The following is a 22480-nucleotide window of genomic DNA, read 5'->3' on the forward strand; positions in this document are numbered from 1 at the left end:
CCGATAGACCGAGGTTACCTCGAAACTGATATTTTTTTTTTAAGTAAAAAGATTTATAAACTCATTTAAAATGTAAAATTGAAGATTTAAAATAAATATCTGAGAATTTTTTCGGTGATATTTTATTGTTTTAACCATAAACTGAATGGATTTATTGTCAGATTTTGATGAAGAAAGCAGCTGATACTAAGAAGAAAATAACTTTTTTTTTTAATCCAAAAATGATGTAACTTATTCTTTATTAATTCAAAAAAATAATGAAAAAATAAACTCTTATTATTATTAAATCAATCATATTCAGTTTTCTTAAAAGAAAAATAAAGTATTTCACTATAAAATATTAACTCTTCTCAACTTATCATTTTATACTCACCGTCTCTACGTCATTTCGTGTTAGGAAAAATCAAGAATTAATGAATCTATTTTATGTAATATATTTATTTTTATTATTATTATTTAAATATATGTACAGGAGACACGTTTTTGTATGTTCTAAATATAAATCCCGGATCGTTTATTAAGAGAAATGACGAAAATAGTTATTTAATAATTAAATAAATTTACAATTTTCGCAGTTTGTTTTCCTTAACTTTAATAGATTTTATCGACTACCAGTTAATTTTATGCATTAATTTATCCGTAGAGATGATTTAGTTGCTTAATGAGAACAAAATGTAAATTCTGACATCCAATTTTTTTTATAAGAAAATAAACTCATTAAGACAAATATCATCCTTTAATTTTTACTGTTTCATATTAATATGGAAAGGATATTAAATAATGAGAATCAATCATAATTATTCTTTACTCGTAAATAACCTTTTTAAATATTCATTTTAGTTGCTATTTTTTTCCCCCTCTCTTTCCATCGAATTAAGCATAGAAAACAGTTACGAAAATTCTAGTTTTATACTTCAATAACATGAAACAAAGTCGATTTTCTATTTCCCCCTTTAAAAATGTTTATATTTTGATAAAAGAAAAGATAAAATATATTTTTATATTAATCAAATATTTTTATAAGATTTTCTAGAATAAATTTTGCATTTTCAGTTGGGCAGAGGATTTAATGGTTCGATTATTTCTCGAGAGAGAAAGGCCCCACAATACTGGGTCCCTTTTAAAGAAAAGCAGAAACTTTTTTCTTGGAATTTTTAAGAGTGAAGTTTTATATTTCGATAATTTAAAAATGTTTAAGTAAAGCTTGTTTATTTCTAATTTTATTTTTTATTTTATGTTGAGAAGCGAGCTGATCTTAGTGAAATAATCGAGAATTATCTTTTAAAAATAATCAAATATGGCTCCAGCTTAGCTACTTTTTCCTACAAAAAAAAAAAAATCACAGTACTAGGCACAAATACCTGAAATCCGCCAATGATTCCACTTTAATTTATTGATTTCTGAAAAAAGGAACCTACTACTAGGCATTAAGACGGCCCCAAAGCCTTAAATACGTAACGATTCAACTTACATTTGCTGATACCTGACAAAAGTGGTCCACTATTACGCATTAAAAAAGCCCAAAGCGCAAAATCCGCTAACGATTCCACTTCCATTTTCTGATTTCTAAGTTATTATTTAGTATTTTGTCGAAAGTATAATAAAAATTTAATCGAGTATATATAATAATATAATTTATTAAATATTATACTTAAAAATTTAATGAAGTTTCAATTAGTTTAATTACCAAATATATCATCCACTCTCCGCTTTTACATACAATAAATACACACAGGCAGACAGACACAAAACCGACAAATATTAACTCGAAAGCCACGAAAATGGAATATTTTTGCCCAGAAAACATTAAAAATATTTAATAGTGAATCCAGCAAATGTATATTTTTGTTATTTCCCAAGAGGATTAATTAGGTCTATGGTATTCGTGTTGATGCTCGTAACGTATCGAGATGATGTGAAATTGCACTTTGTTATCACGATTTAATAAATATATTTCATTGCAAACAGGAATGAAATTGCACTATCGAGAAGATAATTTTATATATTTATACGGATATTTATGCATTTTAATTAATTTTCGGAAATTTATTGTAGATTAATGATTTAAATTTAGAAACTCAGCTTCACTTAATAAGCTTAGAAGACATAGAAATTCCTATTAGAGTAAGTCTAAGAGCAGGCGTATACAATTTCTCTGAATGAACTTTTCTAAATCCATTTTCAGAAGAATGCAGTTAAGGAAAAGGTACTAAAATTATCTCTAAAGCAGTATATTTTTTTTATGATTTTCTTTATGGTAATTGCTTTTTATCAAGCCAAAGTTGTTACTTAAAACTACAATTTTATTATTTTTAAACTCTTAATAAACATTTTTAATATATTCTTATCGTGTTTTAAGTTAATTATTTTGCATTCTTCGAAAATCTAACATTATTTTTTTACTAAAGGGTGAAGTTATAACTTAAAAATTTCATCATTGTATAACCTTGTTTGATATAGTTTAGTGTCTCGTGTAATTACGCGCTTTACATATAATATTTTTTTTTTTATATTTATTACCAGGAAAATTGTTTCTTTGATGTTTTTAAGAAGAATTCGATAGAAAGGAAAGAGTTATTGCTGTATAAACGTTTATGTTTTAAAGCCAAACTTACCCGACTCAATTGATGAACAACTGTTTGTCTTTCAGTTTCTAGTTCACGACTCAATCTTTCAAATTGCGCCGCCTGAAAGAAGAAAAAACAATGACATAAAAAATTTAAAAAATAGAAAAATGATAAACAATTTTCATAGAAATGGAATCAATTCTCAACCTAAAATCATTTTTTTTAACTTTAAAAAAGGCATTTTATGAGACTCTTAAATATAAAAATATCCACCACCCCCTTTTTGTTTGGAATATTGTATCTATTTTAAATAATATTTTTGAATAAAATGGAAATAGAGAAATGGAAATTTGGTATTATTTACGATCGTTTCGCAATTGTATATAAAAAAAAATGTTCCCATTTTTTCTTTTACCATTCCAAAAACAATACGTGTAATGATACTGTCAAAGAGAACACGAAACGGGTGGGACCTATTCACAACAGTTATATAAGAGTAATTCTTCACGAAAAACTATTCTGGTCCATGAACCGAGCAGGAGAATTATAAAATTTTTCTTATATCTCTTCTATCTGATCACTTATCTATGTATAAACCTTATAAATTCCGATAGACCGAGCACCCTTGTATGTATATATGTATATATACACTCACACACACACACAAAAAGTCGATTTTATAAGTAAACAGACAAAGATAAATAATAAAATACATCAAAATCGTTTATATAATATAATATATTATATATATATCGTACATCATCACAGATCATTATATTAGCGACAGAATAATCACAGTTATTTTACTGCTTCTCTACAGCACTTCAGTTGGACTTCCCCTAACAATATGTCTTTCCTTCATAACGTGTCAATTGTGCAGTCAAGTAGAAAATCGAGTGTATGTAACGAGAATCATACATGTTATATCCTTAACAAAATGTATTATTGCAACGCAGATCCATTATTTCCAGACGTAGCATACCATTTTTATAGATGATTAATCATAATTAATCGATAGAAATGACATTTCTTGTTAAATTTCACGCGTGGAACTTCAATGTAAATTTATTTCCGGTTGTAAAGAATTCTTATAAATATTACGAGAAAATAATAATGCAAACCGAACGTATTATTGTCTTCCTGATGCTGTTATAATTCGGGTGCAGAAATATATGATTTTAATATGTAATTCCTTGCCTAAACCTTGTGAAGGATGATGATGAATTGTTTAGGAGTTGCGTATAAATTACTTGAAAAGAAATAATTTAAATTGTTTTATATGTAATAAAATATAATATATAATATAGACATTATGAATAAAGCCATATAAATATTAGAAATATTNTATTTTATCCTATATTTTATCTTAATTTCTAAATTAGAATGCCAAACAATTCATAAATTAAACAAAGATATCAAAAATAATATAAGTTTAGAGCTTAAATTATATATCAAGTAACTAAATAGAGTTTATTTCATGATCAAGTGAACAGATATAGCCTATCTATCCATTAACAATATGTTTTAGAGAATTTCTATAGCCTAATTTTAACCAATGCAGCATGTGATTATTATATTAAACAGGATGAATTCAATTTATGTAGCGATAACTATGTTTGGTAATAATATAATACTATGAATAGGACTATATAATTTTATTTTATTCGCTTGTCAAGTAATCTGATTGTATTGACACTGAAATGCTGCACTTCCTGAAGGCGGATGTAAAGTTGAAGGAAGAATAGAGGATAAGCACGAATGATGCTGTCGTAGCATGACTTGCTAGAAGAAAAAAAAAGAAGTTTTCTGCGTTATTAAGATTGCAGAGGAAAAAAGTACATATACATATTTAACTACATAAAATGCAGCTAAATGAGAAAAATATTTTAAATATTCAAATATGAAAGGATTTTCGGATAATAATGGATGAGTGAATGCTTAGGAATGTGCAGAGGATCGATAAGTTTTGTGAAATTTGTAAACATGCATATACAAGTTCTCATTAACTAAATTGATCTCACTAAATTGTTTTAATGCTCGAAAGCGTTTCTGCATTAACTTCTCCTGTCTGTGTGTAATATTTAAAGTGTATTCGATTGATTCCAGCATTGATCAAATTCCATATTTGTTGAAATAATCAGATATATATAATAAAGTTAAGCACGCATCTTGACTACTGTTTACATTATTAAATGATTATTTATCAGATAATTAACTGAAAATTTTCTAAAATATATTAAAAATTTCTGAATTCCGTTATTAAATAAACGCTCTCCCTCTCTCTTCTCTATCATTTTTTCTTGGTTGCACGAAATTTCACTTTTGATAGGTTATTAAATTTTAAACTTGGATTATCTTAGGGACCTTCCATACGAATTAATGTTAAACATAAAGTGTTCTGTTAATGGAATTTCGATAAATTTTTCCATAACTAACGATTTACCGTAATGAAAAACGAAAAGAAAATTATCTAAATCCGAACTAAAAACGTTCAGAAGCATTTGGCGAGGTGTTTTTAATCCATAAAAACGATTTTACTTTGATTCGACTAAGTATTCCAAAATGACTGGCAAAAAAAATTATGTTTCCAACATGAATATTTAAGATATAAAAGTGGAAGAAGAAGAAGAAAAAAAAACTGCGCACCTACCTAATAACAAGCCAGCGTAATTCTTAAAATTAACAGAAGTCGAACCACATAAAAGTAGTTTATCGATCGTAGCTCTAATGTAGTAGCAGGTGATGCTCCGTGTTTATCTTCCAACCTGTGATTAGAGTATGCGGGCGAACGTCCTTTATGCCAGAACGTCTTCTACCCCCTGCGTGACAAAACTGCGATGATAGACTGCAACTGAATAAAAATTTATGTCTATGCTCCACGAGCTTTTACGATCAAATTTTCGAAAGGATGAACGCTTGGCGATTTCCAAATAGTGCGAGCGTGAGTCTGTCTGTTGGGATTAAACGTCGATTCAATAGTAATAATAACAATAAAAAAAAAAGCCAATTAGTTCGATACCCCTGTTGAAATCGTAAAATATAACGGCTATGATTCAATGTGTAATTGGCTGCATCTGTGAATTTTAAAAGGTGTTAAGAAGGAAAGATAAATTTAGAGAGAATGCTCTCTCTTGTCCTGTAGAAAATTGTATCAGAGTGACTTTCGATTGTTAAATATCTCGAAACGTCCAACTAGCTTTCGAAAACTGTTCCCATAGGAGACATTATTCCTTTGATCTTATCAGCTTGCAACGAAGCTGACTTTCAAATATTCCTCTAACACAAAGGTGTGTTAGATAAATTAAAATCTTTATTCTTCTTATTTCTTTATGTTTAATCAGAAATTTCCAAATGGTTAAACGAAAAACATTCGAAATTTACACATTAAACGCTTCGGTATCCGAGTTATGGAAAATGTTCAAAATATGCAAATTAAAACCACTTGTATATTAATAAACTTGTAATAAACGATTAAATATATTATATTTAAACTGTAATTAATTGCGCTTTAATAATAATAGTATTAATAATATAAACTTTGGCTTATATAAGAATTTAGAGATGTTATCAAAAATTATTTATGACTGAAAGAACATTTTTAAACTTCATTATTTCACAAAAATCCAACTTCAAAAACGTTTTAAAGCTATGGAAAATGGTGAAAATATGCTAATTAAATCACTTACAACTAAACTTGTAACAAATGATTAAATATACTTCATTAAATCTACAGTTAATTACGTTTTAATGGCAATAGCAGAAATTTTAAGAATTTCGAATGCAAAAATATTAAAAATAATTTTTGCGTAAACAAAATTTAATATTTTTTTTTTGACCTAGTAAAATTTTATAATATAGAAATTACTAAAATTAAATCATACGTATCTATAAAGAAATGATTAAATTATATTTTAGTGAAATATTTTAATATAATAAAAATAAATGTGACTTTTATATAAAACTTAAAATAGGTGAAAAATATTGTCGAAAAATAATTTATGGCCTAAGAACATTTTTAGAGTAGAGTATTTCTCAGAAAGTATCAGAAAAGTTTTGCAAGTAAAGCAACTTAGTCATAGGAAAGGTTTGGTCGTAAAAGTTTATTCCACGAACTTCTTAATAAAAACGAAAACCTGGGAGATTTGTCATTCAATTTACCTTGGGGTTTTTCTTTAAAGATTCCGATATAATTCGCTCCATTGCCCCTACCATATTGACTTGTCGACCAATCTTGCTGGTCCCAGAAGTAGACATGGCGTGCTTCTTCATTGATCGCGTGTTCAGCTTCTTATAACAAGATGACTGTACTGTTATGTAAAGAAAATCTTCATTTGGTTTCCAGTTATCGGATGGAAATAATCAGGATATTCCAATACAGTTCCTCCATCGTAAAATACAAATTCTATAGAATTTTTTTTTCTTTAAGATTGCTGAGCAAACAAGTTTTTGAACCTCGGGATATACATACATACATATAGTNAATCGGAATTTTTCTATAAATGCTCGAATCTAAGTTTCAAACTGGGTTTAGATTTTTGGTTTTTTATTGTCCTCAGACAAACTTAAGTCCATTAACGTCCAGTGTTACATGATCCCGGACGTAAAACTTGGCGTCAGAAGTGTTGACGCCCGTATGGCGTGATGGATGACGTCACAAAGAAGTGTTTGTTAAGTAGGCTAGTCACCTAGTGTTTACAATCAGCTTGTTATGCGCTTCCCTCCTCATTTAATTAGTGCATTGAAGGAAATTGTTTATAGTGGATGCTGCTGCTGTTGAAAGCTTTTTATTTTTATTTTTAAAAATCTTGAGTAGAATTAAGAGTAGAAGAGTAAAGCGAGACATAACGTGACGTTCATCTGTAGAGAAAACGGCTTTAAACTATATTTATATTCATATCATGATCGTGTTTTACATGTAAGGTATTTGCGATTCTCGGAATATTCTTTAATAAATCAAGAGAATTTTTTATCTACTAATCAATATTTTAGCATTTATTTTTAAAATATTAACCTCCCTTTTTTTAAAAAAAAAAGTTTTCGCGTTAGAGTGTACACAAAGATTGTTAACATAAAAGAAAATAGAAATGATAATCCGCTCCTATGTAAGTCTAATTCAGTTTTATCCTATTCTATGCAGTGTAAATGAGAAGAGGTGTCTCACTATCGAAATTCCTATCGTAGTAGTAGAGCATTGAGAGCAATGTTTGGCTTGGAATTCCGTTTAAACGCACCCAACGGCGACAAGAGCAAAGATCTACAGGGATAGCATCGTTTCACTTGATGGACGGTTATCTGAAATTAATTCTAGACCCCATATCAATAATGACGGATGAATAGCTCCAGGGACTAACCGTTCTAAATGAATTGTAGGAGTAAAGCTGAACTGATTCATCATCATTGCAAATGTACCTAAGCAGCTACTCCGTTTATCAGCTTCCACATTCGAGCACTAACCTAACAGATTGGTTTGCTCTGCAAATTGAAAATGCTGCAACTCGAGCGAAGATCTAACATTTGTCGAATAGTTTTTATCTCCTTACGATAGCCTACTTTAAAGTTTGCTTTTAATTATAGGCGTTTAAAGTCTATCCGAAAATAAATTCTTCCTTTTTCTTATATATATATTGATATATATTTTTATAGGAAAACATTTGTGGAATTTGATTAAATAATTTGTGGATAAAATGTGTTGGATTGAGTTTAAAATAACAGCCTTTGTGAGGGCTATAAGAGTCTGTTTTAGAGCCTATAGACGAGTTTCTCGGATATTGACTAGATACTTTGTGAAGACCAAAAGCGATTATCGAAAAGGACATTGGTTTCATTACTACTGGGCATTTTTCTAGCTTCCATCAACTTAATCCTATTGCATAGATCTGGTGAAACGTCTTTCTCGCGAGTTAGGCCGGTAGAGGATTACCGAAAAAGAACAGAGATTTAGGAATTTAAACACCATATCTCTTCGCACTGCTCATCGTCACCAATCTGTCCCATCAACGACACGTCACGTGCTGTCTCTATGGCAACCAATCTTTATCATTCCTTCATTGTACCAAACTTCTTATTGTATTATCTGATAAATGCCTTTATAAACCATGGCACGAAGAAAAGCGATGGCCTTGTAGGCCAATTTGCTACTCGCGACGAATTCTACAATGTCTAAGAACCTAACTACTGAAAACCTCGGGCCAGAAACCCTTTAACGAACGAAGCCATTGTTGAGAAGATGTTTATTCTTTCCGATCGTGACCGACCAAATAAAAAAAAAATAAGAAGAAGAGAGGTAAGAGTATGTGTTAAGGCACCTTAAGATGGAGCTTAGAAAAGGATTGCGGGTGAATATTGTAGGACATCAATTGTAGGCGATCAGATAAACTGCATTTACCGATAGCAAACGCAGACATTATGTTAACAGCATCGGACATCTCCCGAGATTTCGACGGACAACGGATCTAATTTTAGACACTGCTTAGTTGGCAATGTTTGTGCTGCCAGGTCGCCCATCCACTCTATCGATCCGTCCTCATCGACAAGCGAGTTCAACGTACGAAGCCAAAAGCTTTGTTCCATCACGTCTTCGTTTCTTTAAATTTCAACCCGCTCTTCCTCTCTAATTATCAAATTAGTCCGATTTACAAATTAACCGTTATTAACAATTCGCTAAAGCTCTTCTTAAATAGCCTAACGCGTGCCTCCATCAAGGTTTCCTCTTACAAAAGAACGTTTAGAAGTAACATATTCGATTTATATTTCAGTCGAAAGTGAATAGAAGAATGCATAGATTTACTTTATAAAAGAGGCAATTTATACCCATAAAACTTTAACAATACAAATATTAAATTAACTTCTAACACGGGATTAGACTTACATAATAAGATTGTACTTAGGGAAGTAAGGAACTACGTGATTCATTCGTTTAATTCTATCCAAATCCAATTGACCAATAAAGTTTCTCGAGCTCAATTTAGACATTTGTACAGTGTTTTAATAAAGAACACATTTAGATTCTCTAATTTTTTATTATTTAGATAATTTGTAACCTTTATATCATACATACTTTGATACGTAATAAACTAATCGTATCGAATTTAAATCCAATGTAAATACCACATATCTTCCGCAAGATACAAGATATTGATGATTATTAGTTCGAAATGGTAAGCCACTACCCCTATTTTCAATACAATAGCGAAGTTAATGATGATTATAGAAGTTGGCATGCGGGCAAACTTCGCCCAGAGATCGCTTTGCAAGATCAAAAACAAATAACTAAACAAGTTAAAGAGAAGACGGATTGCAGTTTTGCTAAGAGAAATACAAAGTAATCAATTCTGAGATTTATTAGAAGACATTTTGTCTAATTTATGGAGATGAATGGATAAGACTTGGTGACTTAGTGTTCTGGATACAGACTTAACGCATCCAGAATAAAAAATTCAGCTCTTGATAGTTTCATTATTTATTAAAAAAGAAGAAGAAGAAGAAGATACATAATAAATACAAATACATTTCTAGAAATTTAAATAAAAAAATAACTTATTCTTTACTTTATTCACAATTATGAGCAAAGTATCAAAGATTTCATTTAAAATTTTAATTTTAATTGAAGGAGTATTAAAAAAAACATATATATTTCCTTAAAATGATATTACTTCAAACTATAAATTTAATATTTTTAAAGTTTTATTTTTTAAATTTACAAATTAAAGTTAAGAAAAATTGGGTGTAATGGACCGCTTAAGCGTTGAAAATTAAAGTTTTTTTCATACTCATCCGCACTTTTTAACTTCAAAACTTGAAGATAAGTCCATAGAAAATACTATAAAATAGCATAAATTTTTACAGCATTTATACCAAGATCAGTTAATAATCCATAGTAATATTATATATATTGGAAAGGATTTTTTTTTTTGTTAATTATGGATATATATACTATCTCTGTATTGTTTTCAAGAGATAATGTAATTCAGGATGCTATTAGGTTATCACGCACAGTGGAGTGTTACAGAATCATGTCTTATCTTACAAGCTCCACTTGCGTGAAGTAATTCCATGCAAGGATTGAAGATGTCAGAGAATTTCATGAGATCGGTAACAAACTATGCTTGGTAATTCTTTTATGTGCAGGTATTTTATTTATTTATTTTTTTTAACGTAATCCCAAGCATTATTTTATAGAAATGAGATTTAGCTATTGTATTATTTTTCGAATATTTATTTCTTAGCTTTTGAATATTCGATAAAAGACGATGATTAGGATGAATGAGAGACTAACGAACGTTTGAAGGACGTCTTGATGAAACTCAGCAGGACCAGGGGATAGATTCAGCAATAGGGTGATCTGTAATATTCGCTCGTATATAAAAATTATACTGTTGTACACGTACTGAATGCTACTAATTGGTAAAATTGTCATAAAATTCTTTAAATTTCGTGGAAAAAATTTCAAAAATTCGCTGAAATTTTACTAAACGCTAATAGAATTTCACTGCAGTAGAATATATAATTAATAATTTATTTTATGAATAAAATATACGCGCGATGTTTCAATACATAATTTATTATTTAAAATCCTTTAAATACGATTAAATTTTAAAAATATTCGTAAAATGAAAGTATAAAAATTTAAAATTCAATTAATGAAAGCAATCATCAAAATGCTTATTAAATATATTAAGAGTATAGAACTTATTCAATAGTAATTATATTTAAGTATTTAAAATACAGTACATATTTTTAATTACGTTAATAACTCGATATTAAAGAATAAGAGTTTGGATATTTTCGAAATTTCGACTAAATTCTTCCATTGTTATACAATTTATCTCGAACAAAAGTAAGATATTAATCCATTTTAATTAAAAATTATTTAAATTTTATTGTTGTAAAGTAACGTATTTAATTTAATAATTATTTTCGAATATATTATTTGTGATAAAAAGTTTCGCAGTGATGTCAGACAGACAGACAGAGAACCTGAAATATTTATCAGGTAGGTAAAGTGACATTATGGCAATCTATGTGACAAAAACAGAAGACAAGACAAGAAAAAGCAATTAAAGTGCATTATTTATCAAAAAGAAAAATCTCTAACGAGTTAAATTTAAAAAAAGTATACTTTACAAACTTGATACATTATGCTAAATGATAGACATTCGGTAATTAATTTTTATTCTTTAAAATAATAATAATAAAAAAAAAACATTAATTTATAATTATAATCTTATATCAACCGTGACACGTGAAGTTATGAATATAAACGAGCTCCATCCCATGTCGTATCATTCAAAAATGATTTACTCGATTTTAATAAAATAGATTATGAATATTATGCTTTGATTATCTCTTACCTTAATATAAAATTCACGTTGATTATTATTATTATTATTATTATTCAAGATTTCTTTCATTACCTTTCATCACGTTCTTTCATTTCTCTTTATCAAGTTCTTACGCTCTTCATTAACTTCTGCATTGTTATTCATTAATTTTGGTTCCTTACACTTATTAAATTCTTTCTGTTTTATTTATCGGATTCTTGTCTCTCTCAATATTAATTTCTATTATTATAGTTAAGTTATATCCAACTTCTTTTACGTGATATCGAGTATTTGATACACGTGACGGGTGAAGCTACAGTTTAGGGCCTCGTTCTATTCTCAAAAATACTATACACATATTACACATTATTATTTGGTACAGGAAGGAGCTTGGAGCAACAAGTCTATATCCGGATATAACGTTATAACGAAGATATACTCTTATTATACTCCCAATAATAGAGAGTAGATCTATATGATAAGCATGATGACATTAAAATGTGATATAAATTAAAATGTGCTTATCGTGATATAAATATGCTTAGTATTTATCTTACAATAGAATATTTGATACTCTAGTGTTTTGATTTTTGTAAAATTATTGTGAAATGCAAATTTTCGTCCTTCCTAATTAAATAAATTCGTCCCGTCCTTTTTCTATTGTAAATAAGATAAATAAATTATTACTTTTTACAATAAAAATTGAATTAATATTCAATTTTTATTGTAAAAAGTAATAATTTATTTATCTTATTTACAATAGGAAATGTCTATGATAATAGGTCTCTTTCTCCACATTAACAATAACCCCAAGCAAATAAACATAAATATACATAAAATCTGCATTTCACGAGCATTTTACAAGGACTAAAACATTAAAAATTCTATTATTCTTTTAGAAATAAACATTAAAGGTGTTTATATTATCATCACAGCAGTGTTAATATTAGAAACAAGTTCTCTACTTAATAGATTATTGTAGTTAACATGAAGAGAAAAGGACAAATTAATACCCATTTCTACTTCTTAGTTGTGTTTTCTAAACATGTTTTGGTAAATCATGTGTATTCCCCTTTCCTTAATTATCCAAACTAGTGAAACCACGGTCTCTTAACTCAATTACATAATACTAAATTACTGAATGTTACTAATAGGGTAATTATCGTGTGTTCTCTGCCTAGTTTCTGGCAGTATTTCATATGCTTCAACCTAACAATACTTTTGAGATATTTAGCTTCCTTTTCTATATAATTTTTCACTTAGTTTCCTTTATAAGTAGCAGAATTAAATTATGCTAAATCAATTTATAAATCGGGATAAACAATGGATAAAAAAAAATAAAATGAAATAAATTTGCCTTATTTTAGCAAAAATTATTTCAGCTTGAATATGAAAAATGAGAAAAGTAATCTTCTCCGAGCAATTAAGATGTTATAAAATTTATTAACTACACTCTAAACGATGTTTTACTGCATGGATGAAGAGAATTTAGAAAGAAAATAATAATAAATATATTCTTTGCATGTATATCTAGCAAGGGAAAAAAAATCATTCGGGTTTTTTGTAGCAGTAGCCACAAAACACCGAGAGTTAAGGGGGGACGTTGCATTTTCGCCAAAACGTATAAATGTCATCTGTGTTCATTAAAGCGGCTCGATCTTCCTTTGTCCAACAATTCTGGAAGGTTTCCAAGTATGCCCCGTTGTGGTTTATTGTTCGTTGATAGAGGCACTCTCGATCGAAGGTGCAGTTCAGCCATCTTGGCAGTTGCCTGATGGTTGAATTGAACCGGTGGATGTCAATACACAGCTGAAAATGAATTTCTCCTGTGGATTTCTTTATGAAAGAATAGAAATACAGGGGGGAGAAACGTACTCACTTTTAGAAATTTTATACAAAGATATTTTTGGGGTAAAAGTTTTGATAAAGTTTTAATAAGTAGCCTATAGATTTATCATTTAAAAAAAAAAAAAATGTTTTTAACTTTACTGCTTTGGTTAACCAAATAAGGAATTCTTTGTTTTTCGTGACCTGTTTGAAGCATCTGGAAGCACTCACAGATATACAAGAGGATTTTAAAAAAAGTTATTGATGTTGTATGGAAGTCGTTGCAATGTTGCTTTTACTACTGAAGCAATTTTATTTTCGTTGCTGTTGCTAAAATGAAAATGGATCTGTTTATTTTTGCCCTTTTTTAAAGTCTAGATATTTGTTCAAGTCGATTGTATAAGAAATTTTTCACTTACAATAAGATTATTGTCGATTTACTTACTACTCACAATTTGATTTTTCTAACTTCAGCCTTCTTATCCACGCGATCTTTCCTCTCGTACAAGTTTTTCTACATCATATTTTTAATACTTATAATACAAAATATTTTATTACAATAATTCTCCTTCCCTAATCTGCGAATTACAGAAAATTTACTACATTGTTTCCCGCATGTAAGCTACTTTTGAACGTATATATACATAAAAAGAACAGATAGAAGTCCTAACAGTTTGTTATATAGATAAAGACCCGGTGTAGAAAGCTTTAAACTTTTAGGAGACCAAAAATTTTTTGAAAATCTGACATATTTTACGTCTTTATTTGAAAAATACTAGAAAAGAAGTAGGCCTACATACTGCGATGTATACAGAATGTTATATTCTAGTGCCTTTATAACAAGCACTCAATCTTGTTATTTTATAAAAATAACATCAAATCTTGTCGAGAAAAACAAGAGATAATCAATGATATGTGAAACATCATTAATTTTTGTCAAACGTTCATCACAAAATTGATTGCGCCAACTTCCTCAGAAAAAAAATAATAATAATAAATAAATAAATAAAAATGTAATAAAAAATGATTATTTTTAAAAAAAATTGAATTTTTTTAAAGTTCTATAAGAAATTTAGAGATATACTTACTTGTTCTTTAACGGATAAATGGACATCGGACCCAGTTTGGTCGTGGGAATCGCCAAGATAACGGCTTAAGTTTCCTTCTTGATCGTCTTGTTGGCCTGATGGCATTTTGATTGATAAAAGTGAATTTCGAATAGTTCAATCGAGCCTGAAATGAAACGAATTATATTAAAAATTGAATTAAGCATTTATCATTGAACATAATACAAATCTCAGATAACTAAATTATCTCTAATAAATCGTATATAGTTAACGAGTTTGGCGATTTTAAGCTGAACACACACTTTTGACGGAAGGGAATTTTCTTTTTTCTTTTTCTTATTTTGTAGTTTCCGATCGTATATTATTATTTATTATTTAATATTTAAGCATATAATTTTAGGAAACTATTTATTAATGTTCGAAAGATAACACTGGAGAGAATTGATGCATTTAAATCTTAATTGCTTAACATTATTAATGCATAGAAAGATTGTTAATTAGATAGCGAATTCGTTCTAATGAAAACGCGATATACTCATTTTAGTTACCATTCCGTTATTACCACGTCTCGATTGAACTAATACAAGGAAAAAGGATGACAATAAGCAAATTAAATTTCTAATTATAAATATATAAACTATTAAAGAGAATTAATTAATTGGATTTTAATAAAGCGATGAGTTTAATTAGAATTATTCCGATTAGAAATTGCTGATAAACATTAAGTAGTTAAATTCGAAAGATTTTATATACTGGTAATATAAATATTTGAAGATATGATGGAGCCTGTAGATGTTTTTGTTGCTTTCATCGCACATAAAACGATGTTAGTGATACGAAAGCGATATTTTTGCCACTGGCAAAACTGATTTCAAAATCTATAAAGCAATGGCATATTGGCGTAAATTCCTGCTGTATCTAAGGTTTTTTTTATCTCTTTTTTTATCTAATATTCTCTATGTAATAATAATGTAACGATATGATAACTGATAACACTTTGTAAGCCTTGTTTTTCCTTTCAGAGTAGTTAAAAAAAAAATGTATAAACTTACATTCAAAACCGGCAAACCGTGTAGTAAATATCCATTTTAACAACTTTAAATATGTTTAATTATTCTATAAACTTAATAATATATATTTTACACAATAAATTATGTATATAAGAATTTCCTTTAAAGATAAAAACGCAGTAGCAATTGATACAAAACTATTATCTTCTGATCTTTTTAAAGTAATAAGAAAAATACTCTTGGAAGGATCGAAAAGAACTTCATTGATAGACATGCCAATCTATTAAGAGCTTTCCTATTCGAGACGGTAGAAAAAAAAAGGTTAAACCACTTTAGGATTAATGGAAAATTGTATTCGATTATGAAAATTCAATTAAGTTAGAATTTTGAGGAAAGAAGCAACCTCTTATCTAAGAAGCACTCTAGTTAAAATTTTATTTATCGGAGACAAAGTAGTTCACTTTTTAAGCCACAAAAACCTATCTTTAGGCTGCAGGATAAAATGGAAACATTTATTAGAGATTTGTAATGCATATTTTAAATATTTATTATATAAAAAATTACTTGTTAACCTTGATTCCTTATTCCTTTCGTAGACTAAATGATGAACAATACAACTAATTACACCTCACATGAGAGATAATCAACGTAAAGAAGTGACAAATTCCTCACATTTTATTCTAATAAACTATAATCAATTAAGTTATGTGAAGTTAGTAAGAATGTTTCTATTTAATATCTGTGCTGCTCTGTATACAAATTTATAAATCCTTTCCAATGTTTAAACAAGCACTCAACGGTAGAAAACTGTCTTAATTAATAATTCATAACGCTTACTTGTACGTAAATATTATATAAAAGTAAATAAAATATAATATATTTAAAGTTGACAGAAACTTTTTCGGTGTTCTTGTGTATTATGACGTATAAAAAAAAGTATATTTGTTCGATAAATATACAGAAAAGTATGTGAAATAAAATAAATTGAAACGTACTTGACACTAGTTTTGAGAATTTAAAATTAAAAATATATATATATTTGTAAACTGACTTTCAAAAATATAAAGAATAGTTTCTTCCTAGATGATAAATCATTTCTGTTCTTCCTGATAACAAGTCCATTCTTGGTTAGCTGTTATTTTCCTAGCTATCAATTATCGAATGATTCAATTTAAATGTGACACTTACAGGTGATGTTGCATTAATAGCTACTAATAGACTCGCTTGGTATGCATTGCTTTGCACGATTAGGGGTCCTGTTTGGCACGCCTACAGATGTCAGTACGTTTAGTTACACTGATAAGGTGAATTGCTCTACCTGTCACTTTAATTAAACTACTTTTACTTGATTTTTACCTCTTCGTTTATTAAATGTAGTGAAATATTCTTATATTTATGTATTTCTTAATCGAAACTTAAGAGTTTTAGTTTCTACTACAATAATCTTTTATGTTTTCAGTAGCGGAATCAAAGAGGGATTCGGAGAGACTCGGATCCTACTTACCTTTGTAAATAAATAAAGAAAGAAAATGTACAAGATATAATGTATTTTCATCCACAGTACTCCTACATCCACTATGGTACAGGAGTACCATAGCGGATTAGCAGCTGTGGTACCCCTGTGCCATATGGTATAGGTTTGTAGATTCTACCTAATATTTATTCTAGTTTATGCTATTGATTGTTGCGTGAATCTTTGATAAAACAAGTAGTAATTCTTATAAAAATGAAATGGCACCAGGAAAGAACATACAAATGGGATTTATAAAAGGTCGATTTAAATGTAAACAGTATTAAAATTATCAATACAATAATGTATAAATAAGAATTGCTAGAAGTTGAAAGGTAGAAAATGAGATAGATAGGAAGAATATTTGGTTTATCATCGTCGAATATTGCTTCTATTTAGTTTTCTTTTCTGCCCGAAAATCCATTAAACATGAGGTTTGTTGTTAAAGGAGCGAGGTGAATAGAACAGTAGAACGAAATGAAATTCCTTCAGTTGGAATGAATGCTGGTGACAAAGATGGTATATGCATTTATTTGATGTAAAAACCCACTAAAATTGATTAATGCTCACATTAACCAAAACTCTAACTCGTAATCTTTAACTCCGATTTTTCCGAGTCATAAATTATAGAAATGTACATGAAAGCCGAGTCGATATTTTAGTTATTCTAATTTACACTCAATTACAGCCACTAAAAACGATTTACCCGCAGGATATTGTCAAATAAAACACAAAACTGTTTTAATATTTAGTATTTTAATTTGAATAAGAGAGATGTCTTCGGTAATGATTAAAACCAATTATAATTAAATCATATCACCGATGATAGCGCCTCAAGCACCAATTTATAATACTAATAGCATTAAAATAAATTTTATTCCTGTCGAGGATTATTAATATTATATCATTTACTCAAGAGAATAATGGAAAATTTTCTAGAAAAATGATGTTTTTACTTTAATTTTATTGTAAAGATAAAAATTGATTTAATTTAATCCTCGATGTAAGAGCCTCTAGCATCGAATTACGGTACTAAATCTTTCGATATTCAAATGCCAAGTTTGTGAGGATATACAATGGTTCTCTTCTTAGAATTCTTAAGATCATTAATTAATAGAGTTAATTAGGCTTTTCTTGCAACTATGGCCATTAATTACTCGAGGGTGAACGAGTTTCAAATATTTGCAATTGTTCGAGCCGGTAACGAATGATGGAGAAAACTTTTGACATCATATCCCGCATTTAATCAATACAGATTTATAGTAGTTAAAAACTGTTGCGGGCCTTGTTAAATAATCGTTTATTCCTTTATAGTCTGGCAGTAAATTTTATCTCGATTAACGCTTCATTCCAATCTGTCAGGATAACGTTACGTCAATCTTACGTTATCCGTGACGTCACGGACGAGTTTTCGTTCGTCGATGACGTTGCTTTCGTCATCGATGACATATTTCCTCTTATCCATAACAATAATAAACCGCATGGCTTAAATGAAAAATTCATCCAATCGTCATTTTTGTGGAGAATTTTCGAAAAATAACCGAATTATTTTATTTATGAAATTAATTCTGTGTAATTAGATATTTTTCTGTCTCCTATTAAAATCGGATTACGTAGGAAAATCGATTTCACGTGTAGTTAAATCACCATTTTGCACTGCGCTTTTGCTTAACACGTTATAAATAACTCTTCCATGTTAGAATTCTTTCCTATAACCAACGCACAGATTATTTTCTTAGAAACACAAAAATATATTAGTAAAAAAAGCTTAAATTTCTATAATTACCGAAACACCGAAACTAAGTTCATTAAGGCTTGAATTTTAACTTAAAACTTACACTAATAACTAACGACGTATCATTCATTATTTAATTACATTTAACTTAAGTTAATAAGTATTTTATATGCTAATATGATTCATTATACACACAACTTTAGCTTTGCACAGACACAGAAAAGAAGGCAAATGAAAATATTAGAAGAAAATAATAAAGCTGCTGAACAGAATCATAGTTGATCAATAGTAGTTAAGAGATAACACTTAACCACTATTGACCAGGAACAATACATTTGTAAGGGATTAAAGATAACATGTTACTATCAACTAGAAACTACACAGTTTCAGTGAAGTTAAAGATAACATGACCAGAAACTATATATATATTTGCCAAGGCTTAAAATAATTCTTAACCACTTCTACTAGTTATTTACTGTTTAAATTCTTAACTGTAAGAGATAACACTTTATCGTGGTTACTAACTATATATTTAGAGAGGGATTTAAACATAACTCTTGACTAGAAAACAATACATTTTGTAAGGACAGTTAACACATTACTACTGTAGAGTAAGGAACATATGGTTTTAAAATGTTAAAGATAACAATTTTCTATAAATAACAAGAAACAACACTATATATTTGCAAAGATTTAAAGTTTAAAACTATTTTACTAGAGACTTCAAATAAATTTATATTGATAGAAGCTATACATTTTGCAAGATCTTAAAAATAATTTTTAGATGCATTTACTATTATTTACTGTTTAAATTCTTAACTGTTAAAAGGAAACCATTTATCAACTGACTGCATCCATTTAAAATAGTTTAAAGATATTTAATTAGAAACAATGTCTTTTGTAAAGATTTAAGTGCTGCTTAACTAATGTTAAATGGAAATTAAATAGTTGTAAGTAATTTAAAATAATTTTTAATTGATTTATTGATATGTATATCATTTTTTAAGGGTTTATCTGAAGTTTTTCTTACATTTTACAGTTATTTTTATGTTGATTTAAACATAGAACTATTAAAAAAAATTATTTTTCCTCCCAACTCCTTAAAAAATTTCTTTTTTTAAGGAAAAAGTTTCCCTAAAACTTCTGAATTTTTTTTTGTAAGCAAAATTTATTTATGGCAGAGATTTATTTGATGTTTTATCTTAGTTTTTCACTAACATTTTTATCTCTTGAAATATATTTATATGTCTGAGAAGCTGTTTTTCTTCCATTTAATGCAATTCAATAATGTTTGTCTCTAGACAATTAACGAGTTAACTTAATAATTTTCAGGACTGCAGTAAAAGAAAAGTGACAGATCTGATCAAATAACCTAAACATTCAAATGAATGCACAGAATAAATATGAAGAGGTATTTTATTAACAAGCGTTAAACAATTTAGAAGATAGCAGAAGCAACAATAAGATGTGAGTATCTGTGAGTTCTATAACATGAATATTTGACATGATTAAGTTATATTTTAAACAATAAAGTTGAATGCTTATGATCTGTAATTATAAAATAGACCATTTGAGTTTATAATTAAATTCAAGTCCCATTTGACTTATCAAAAGCAATTAAAGCTTGATGTTGGCTTTAAATCATTATAATTTTACTGAATATTTGGTAATTTTGTAAGTTTACTAAATAACTCTATCTAATATTTAAATTATTATTGAAATATTTGAAAATTTTGCTGATAAAATTAAATTATTATCAGTATATTTAGCTTTGTGTAACTGTTTAATTTTGAAAGATTGAGAGGGAAATAATTTTTTTCACTAAGATTTTTTTTTTTATTTTGTTTATTCTACAGCTTCCTCTTGATAGAAATATTGAAGGACTTGGGATTTGGAAAAGTAAACAATCGAAAATTGTAAACAACAGAATGTAAGAGGTCATTTATTGTCTGTTTTAAAAATGTCTCTTAATCTAATTTTACAGCATTTTTTTCCTATTTAAGTGAATGTTTTTTTTACATTTAATTACTTTCACAAAAATTTAAAACCACTTTAAACACAATAAATATTCATTGTTTAATCACACAAGCACTCTAAGCTATCTAATTTCTTCATTTTATTCAAACCAGATTTTTTAGCATTTGCATGATTAAAGGTATTCATTACAAAAATAATATATATTTAATATTTTTGTTTTAAATATTACAATTTTAATAGAGCCATCAAGAAATAAGTATATTTATTTTTAAAGTTTTATTTATTTATTAATTTTACAATAGAGTAAGCATTCGTGTAAGGAAATTGTTCTTACATTCTTGTTGCGTAGAGATTCAACTGATCTGAACCATTGTAACAGTGATAAGACAAAGAAACTGTTGGTTGACCATCCCAGTTTAATCATGTGATAACAGGAAAAAATCTAAAACATCACACATCAGTGTCTGGGAAGACCTCCCTCAACAACGTAGGTTTGTATATACAGAAAAGCCTGGATTCACATGATGTATTTTGCAACTTGTTGCAGTTCACAACGCAGAAACTGGATATGCTTTACGAATATCATTTATATATTCTATTTATAACTCAATTTTTTTAAATTTTTGTACATTCAATTAGCATTTCAATTTCTATTTGTGCTTATCACCAACTTATATAAATTTGATTCCGTTACAACAGCATCTAATATCTATCAAAACAAATTAGTTATTCTGTTTTAATTAATAAGAGGAGGAAATCATTTCACATTGTTAAAATCTGCTCTTTTTTTTTAATTCCTGAATAATCAATTAGTGAATTTGATTTTCTTTCAGGGGATTTACATGGTTGAGGACTATCATATTTCTTTACAATAAAATTTAATTTATTGTAGATTGAAACAAGTGAACTTTGAAACATTTTGATGATTTGTTTTGTAAATAAGAAACCACTTTCATACAATGAATGGTGCTTATGAAAATTTTAAACAGTAGAAATTTATTTTAATATTTTAAAAGAAATTGGAAAAAATTTGCATTTATTTGAAGAATAAACACTAAAATTACTACATATTTACATAATTTAAATGTATATTTCTTTATAAATATGTAGAATGCCCATGCTTCCTTTATTAAAAATAAATATTTCCACAATTAATTTCTAAAAGAAAATGGATTTATATATATACTGTATTAATCTTTTTAATTTTAATAATTTTATATATATCTATCTGTATTTTATCCTATATTTTATCTTAATTTCTAAATTAGAATGCCAAACAATTCATAAATTAAACAAAGATATCAAAAATAATATAAGTTTAGAGCTTAAATTATATATCAAGTAACTAAATAGAGTTTATTTCATGATCAAGTGAACAGATATAGCCTATCTATCCATTAACAATATGTTTTAGAGAATTTCTATAGCCTAATTTTAACCAATGCAGCATGTGATTATTATATTAAA

At 28.0% G+C, this 22480-nt stretch overlaps 1 protein-coding gene across 1 annotated transcript in view; it reads right to left on the minus strand.

Annotated features, from left to right (window-relative positions):
* LOC111629644 (catenin delta-2-like) overlaps window positions 1–22480 on the minus strand; it is a 67461-nt gene that overhangs the window by 36582 nt on the left and 8399 nt on the right. The window contains exons 2-3 of the mRNA XM_023373529.1: window positions 14803–14947; window positions 2616–2687 (exon numbers count right to left, since the gene is read on the minus strand). Coding sequence (XP_023229297.1) covers window positions 2616–2687; window positions 14803–14907 — 177 coding nt within the window. The 5' untranslated portion in view covers window positions 14908–14947. The remainder of the gene's footprint in view (window positions 1–2615; window positions 2688–14802; window positions 14948–22480) is intronic.

The sequence above is a fragment of the Centruroides sculpturatus genome, unplaced genomic scaffold (assembly GCF_000671375.1).
Source record: "Centruroides sculpturatus isolate CEXI.00-Female unplaced genomic scaffold, Cexi_2.0 scaffold640, whole genome shotgun sequence".
Taxonomy (NCBI): Eukaryota; Metazoa; Arthropoda; class Arachnida; order Scorpiones; family Buthidae; genus Centruroides; species Centruroides sculpturatus.